Source organism: Kryptolebias marmoratus, linkage group LG3, assembly GCF_001649575.2.
Source record: "Kryptolebias marmoratus isolate JLee-2015 linkage group LG3, ASM164957v2, whole genome shotgun sequence".
In the NCBI taxonomy this organism is placed as follows: Eukaryota; Metazoa; Chordata; class Actinopteri; order Cyprinodontiformes; family Rivulidae; genus Kryptolebias; species Kryptolebias marmoratus.
This window is the reverse complement of record NC_051432.1, coordinates 12039893-12046235: the sequence shown is the minus strand read 5'-3', so window position 1 is coordinate 12046235 and position 6343 is coordinate 12039893. Positions and strand designations below refer to the sequence as shown.

The 6343-nt window shown below is 38.8% G+C and overlaps 1 protein-coding gene across 2 annotated transcripts in view; it reads left to right on the top strand.

Moving 5' to 3' along the window:
- Window positions 1-4213: 4213 nt before the first annotated feature.
- The window catches only part of ppa2 (inorganic pyrophosphatase 2), a 16367-nt gene continuing 14237 nt past the window's right edge, over window positions 4214-6343 (top strand). Inside the window, exons 1-4 of one of the 2 annotated variants that reach the window (XM_017413921.3) lie at window positions 4214-4436; window positions 5231-5295; window positions 5372-5413; window positions 5496-5549. In XM_017413921.3, coding sequence (XP_017269410.1) covers window positions 4259-4436; window positions 5231-5295; window positions 5372-5413; window positions 5496-5549 — 339 coding nt within the window. In that variant the 5' untranslated portion in view covers window positions 4214-4258. Of the gene's footprint in view, window positions 4437-5230; window positions 5296-5368; window positions 5414-5495; window positions 5550-6343 lie in introns of both variants that reach the window. The other variant, XM_017413830.3, reaches the window with a different exon arrangement.

The following is a 6343-nucleotide window of genomic DNA, read 5'->3' as shown; positions in this document are numbered from 1 at the left end:
CCTGTTTAAATGAATAAGCCCATGTTTAAATGAATCATTTTCTCTTAAACTTTCTTTACATGACTCGTGAAAAATTGATTCATAATATAAAAATATTTTTTATCATAATACCTGTGATGTTTTATTCCAGTTTGTACTGGGAAGTACTTTTGGATGTGTGTTTTTATGACAAGTTCATAAGCTGATACGTGCTGAAGAACATTTTTAAAATCAATCGTCTGGCATTCCTGGAGGGAATGCATGTCACCTGCCAAATTTCCTTCTTGCACTAAGAGTATGTGTTGTAAATGATTCTTAGCAACTACCACACCAAGTTTTAGCACAATATCTGTAAAACTGATTGGGATTTTAGGCATTGTGATGTTTTCTAAGTTCGGTTGGCTGTGCTGGCCAACTTGAATTGGGTTGGCTCCAAAAGTAAATCAGCTGCTGATGTTCATCCAATGATTACTTTCTTTAAACTTCATCAACATTCATTCTGTAGTTCATGAGATGTTTTGGTAACAGACAGTCACACAGACACTGGTAAAACTTCACAGACATCGGTATTCACCTTTTGCTGATAAATAAAATGATAACCAACCATCCAGTCTGTAGAGCATCTTCCTGTTACAGTTTGGTGCTCAGTCCTCCATGAAAAACCCTTTGGTCTGAATGTCCCTCTGCAGGAAGTCGTCCACTTGCTGGAGGCTTGACCACACACAATCAGGACCAATCAGGCAAACTTTAGGTGGGGTTGTGTCCCAACCTGCCCTTGTGGATCAGTCGCGCCTGCTGTTTTTCATTGACAGTTGAAATTAAAGTCAAGGAAAAGAATAAAAATGAAAAATAAAATACAAATGATCAGAATTCATCCCTTATGAATCTATTTTTTTTGTTGTTGTTACATTCAGGTAAATGTCCATCTGCCCACCTCAAAGGGCCACAGTTTCCACCTCTCTGCCGTGTGAACTTTGACCCAGTCTACTTCTATTAAACCAGTTAAATCTTCTCTCATCAACACACACTGCTACGGCGCAATTAGTTCAAACTGATTTGTTGGCTGAAGGACACAGAATAAGTTTAAGGAAGGCTCTTTCGAAACAATATCAAAGAGAAGCGTGCTCCTAAAAGTTTTGATAAAGCAGCTTTTTATGGCAGCTGTGTTGCCTGTTATGTTTGACGTTTGTTTGAACAGAGACTAACACTCAAAGAGGCGCATCAAGGTGTGTAGGATGAGTGTTTGTTTAGGATATGACAAATACACACGGACTTTGATCTCATGATGTATTGAAGAGATTAGAACAAAAAAGAAAGAACAAAAAAGAGGGACACTTAAAAAGCCTTTTTGGAGCATATGTTCCTGAGCAGTTGTGATGCCAGCATACAAACAGTGCTTATTTAAAGGGGAAATTACATAAAATATCAAACTAATGAGTTTTCATGTTTTTCTTTTAGTTAAACACCATCATAAAACACTCCAGTGGTCCATTTCTCTGATTTAAAACGTTAATGACTTGTTTTTAGAGTTTTTGTGTCAAAATACTGAGGTGTGGTGATTGTGTGGGCGGAGTTAGGAGGAGGAGGCGGGGCCAACTGTGGCAGACTGCTGAAGGACACATGGAGCCCTGACATTTCAAAAGGGGAACCCCTGCAAACTTTACAGTGATGTCACACAGCCTTCAAGGAGTTTCCCATCAGGACAGCTGGAGGCTGGTGGTGCCGTCCAACAGGCGGTGGTTGTTTTACCGAAGGTTCGTATTTCAGGTGGTCCTCTTCAAAACGTTAACTCCACAGTCAGTCACCAGACTCTGGGTTGTAATTTTCACCAGGAGTTAAACTAACCACATCCAAACTCTCTTGTCCTTTGGTAAGCTGAAGAAGGACTCAGCTGTTGGGGTTTTAGGTCAGTTTACACAATTAATTGAAAAGCACTGAACCATTTCACCCCCACACTATCTGTATTTGTTATTTACTGCTTTATTTGCGTTCCTGCATTTGGCTCTCGATACGTCACACTTCCGAGTGATCACGGAAAATCCAGAAGAGACCCAAGTAGTTTTTTCGGTCTTTGATTATAAATTTTAAGTTAGAGTAAATTTGTTCTAAATGTCAGACTCTGAAAACAAGCACCTTTTATGTCTTTCTTTTGATTTATGTTAGCTTCAAAACACTTTTCATTTCCCCTTTAATATGGAAGTGTGTGGAAAAAAATAGAACATTAACTTAGAAATAGAAACTCTGGTTAAAACAAAGTCTTGTCAAATTTTAAGTGGACCATTGTATAAATGGAATCTAAAAGGAAGTGCAGAAATTAGTCAAAAAATTAGAAATATACCCCTTCATCTTGAAATCACTGGAGCAACACAGCCAGGGTACTTTCCTGAACATTTTAAAGCCAGAGCTCTGCTGTCAGCAAGACAAATGTTGTCACTTGTATGCAAATTTGGCAGCATGCATTAACCACACCAAACTTAGGCTGCAGGAAAGACCGGCTATGTATGGACAAATATGTAACTATGACTCATTTCCTGGACGTTCAAATGTCACATGATCACATGACTGTTGACAATATCAGTTCATATTAGTTCAGAGATGTAATTACTGTACCTGTGGCTGCAAAACAGACCCAAATGATCAGCGTTACAAACTGTGTTTGATATTGGGTTTGGTTTTCACTGAACATGGCATCATACATTCAACAAACCTGTTTTCCAAGTCATTTAATGCACTTGTTGTAGGTGAGGCCTGTAGTTTATTGTGTAACTGCACCAGCACCCCTTTTTTTCTTCCTGATTTCTCTTACATTATTAGATTAAACTTACTGGGAAGATTAAAAATAGTCATGAAAGCTTTCCTGTAGTTAGCAAATAGTTTTATTGTTAAATGATGGCTTCCAAATTGTCTAACAGGCACCAACCTTTGCTTCTCTATAACCATTGCTGACATCTATCCTCCTTGCTACCCAGGGGTGAATAAACTTTGTGAAGCATTTAATATAACAGTCATAAGATTCTGCCACTGTTGTTTTGTGGGTCAGCAGCTGAAAAGTCTGAGAACGTCTGTTGTTAGAAAACTATCATAACCCAAGGGTTTTATTTTGTGTAGTTGTTGTTTGCTGTTTTGTTCTTCTGTTTTTATTTTTTCATGTTTCCTGTTACTTATTCCCTTGTATTTAGTTCATTTTGTTTTCCCAGTGTGTCTTTGTGTTTTTTTTAGCTATTTTCTCCTCAGTCATTTCTCTCCTCAGTTAACCATACTCACCTGCTCCCGACGTTTATTCACGCTGTGTCCACTTGTAAACTCCCAGCCTCCTTACAACCCCGGCTCACTAGCACTCCCAAGTCTGACATACTGTTTGATACCTGCCAGTCTTCCTGTAGTTTTGTTTGCCTGTTCCCTGCATGCTCCTTGTCATGCTAGTCATCTTCGTATTTTGTTTGTTATGCTTTTGGTTATTAAACGTAATTCAGCCCTCACGGTTTCAGACTGCTTTCTTGGGTCCTACTCACCACATCCTGACAAAAACTGGGTCAGCATACGAATAAACATTCCAGTTCCCGTTCATTTTGCAAGCGTTGTGGTAAATTTGGTGGCCCACTTACTTTCAGTCAGGCCCACCTGTGCACTCATTTCTGGGTGTGCCACTGTTGGTACCTGAATGCTTCTCAGACCTGCGATGTTTCATAACGTTTGCTTTAATAGAGACGCTCAATACTACTGTTGGTGTCAACCAAGAGTATTTGTTAGGCATCACCTGACTGCTAATTACGCTTTCCATTTGTATAGGGGCAGTCAGGGTACATTTAAAAAAAAAAAAATTCACAATCTGCCTCTGCATTCAGCTTTGTTTTTGTTAAATAAATATTTACACAACGTAATGTGCCATGTGATGTCAATCATCTGAGGGTGTATTTAAATACAGCTTGTATGGAGCTGATCAATTAGAACTGGGAGAGAGGGAATTTACCTATGCACACCTTTATTTTTGTTTTGATTCACATAAGTTACCAGAGATTGTTTTGAATTGATCAACATTTCTTTAGGTTTAGGTTTAGGTTAAGCAAATTTTATTTTTACAATTATCCAAATAAAAATTTGGCATTCAGAGTATCTTTTCCCCCATGAACGCAAACATGACCTTGGTGTGGGGACACATTTATTTTATTTATTTATTTTATTTTACTTTTACTTTGAAAGTCCCTGAACCGGAAGTTTTGGTTTCATGCCGAAAGCGGACCGGAAGCAGGAAGCGACGGAGAGCAGAACAGTGTGTATAATGAGACCGCAGCTGCTCCGCTCCTCGCTGAGCTGCTTGGTGCCAGTTTACGCTTCTTGTAATAAAGTCCTCACACAAGCAGCAGCTGCACCACATTTGTATTGTTTCAGAAAAGCGATGCACTATCAAACGGAGCAGAGGGGACAGCCGAACTCTCCCGACTACCGCCTTTATTTTAGTAAGTTCATTTTACAGACACGCCGTAAGGGAACCGTGTGTCTTTGTCCTAAATGTTATTTTATAATTTAAATGGCGACAGGAATGTCTGGCGACAGGAATGTCTGACAGGTAAACATGCACACAGCTGCGAGTCAGGGTGAATGTTTGACCTTTGCGCTGCTGATACGTTTTCTGGGAAAGTTGCACCTTTTTACCACTAAAATTTACTATCTAAATCTAAAAATTGCCAGTCTGCAAGTATCAAGCGTGCAAAAAAATAATTTACCATTAAAGAAACGGATGAGGTGCAATCCTAAAGTAATGCACTGTCCTTACATGGTGTTACTTCCGCATTGGGGGTCACGTGGGACACAACGTTTTAATGGGGAAAAAAAAGCAACGTGGAGCTTGATGCAAGTTTTAATTAATAAAATCAAAATATGTGGAAAGGTTTCATTCTTGTCACATTGAGTCAGTTTTTGTGAGCTTCATTAAAAGCTGGCTAACTTTTAAAGGAATTAATTTTCTTACATATTGTATATCTTTAGAGTTTTAAGGATTTTGATGAGCCCAGATTATAACACGTAACACAAACTTTGCAGCATTTTTCTTTCCCCCTGAGCTTTTATAATCTGTTGTCTCTCAGAAGATGGATTGTGTTCATTTATCCTAAAAAGAAAAAAGCAAAGAAAGGAATAAACCCTGCTGCTTTGTCAGTATGCAGCTGTTGCTTTGTAAGAAACTGATCCAAAAGGAGTTTTTTCAATTAGCAGGTTGTTAAATTATTTGAGCTCTGTTGTCGTTTTCTTTTAGAAACCTCTGATGGGAAATACATTTCACCGTTCCATGATATTCCCCTGATCGCAGAGTCTGACCAGGTAAGTCTTGAACAGGTTTTACCTAAAACCTAACATTCAAACTGAAAATCTGCATCGTTTGTTTGTCTCTCAGCAGGATGGTGACGTGCCAGCTAAAAAACTCAAGAGTGAGAATGAGGTACCTACTGGTCTAAAGTCCATTTTTTCATCCCGTGAAAGTATTCCTGTCTACATCTTTGACCCGTCCTGTTTTCTTCCAGGTGCTTTATAACATGGTGGTGGAGGTACCTCGGTGGTCAAACGCTAAAATGGAGGTAAAAAAAAAGCTTGTATATTCATCCGTATGAAGGCTTTTTATATGTTTGACTTTTTCAGATCCCGTTGCTTTAGTAAATGTGTGTTTTTGTTTATGTGCTGGATTTTACAAAGCAGATATAAACGTAGATATAAACAAATGAATGTATTTGGAAATGAAGTTTTATGCTATAACACAGCTCAGCTTATCATCGCAGTGATCTGCTGCTCCTTTTTTATTATTAAATGGTAATTAGGATGAGTGTAATGGACAATACACGGCTTCCTGCGACCCTTCACTGGACGTTAAATGTGTCCCTTTCATTACAACGTGGGAATAAATGGGAGTCGGAATAGTTTGCCGCGGGATTCCTGTTGTTTTTCCTGCCAGTTTATCTACAGCGCAATGCTTGAAGCGTTTAATGTGACTGACATCAGAGAACAGGGCTGCAGTAATCTGACATTTTTTTTAACTGCCGTAACTAGACTAGTTTTAAATAATTCATTAAATGCTTTACTGCAGCAAAGAGGGGTGAGAGTCATTCTTTTAACTTGTAAGGCAACGAAATCCTCACTTGAGTTTCAGTTTCCTGCACTTGTGAGGCAGAATCTACAGGTACAAACATCTCAGAAGTGAGAAAAAGGAAGTGCCTACACTTCCTCTACACTTTACTAATCTACAGATTAGCGTAGATGGCGTGGATAGCCAGTGTTAACTACGGTGGCCCTGAGGTGCAAAACACTACAACATTAAAAAAAACACTACAACATTAACAAAAACACTACAACATTAACAAAAACACTACAACATTAA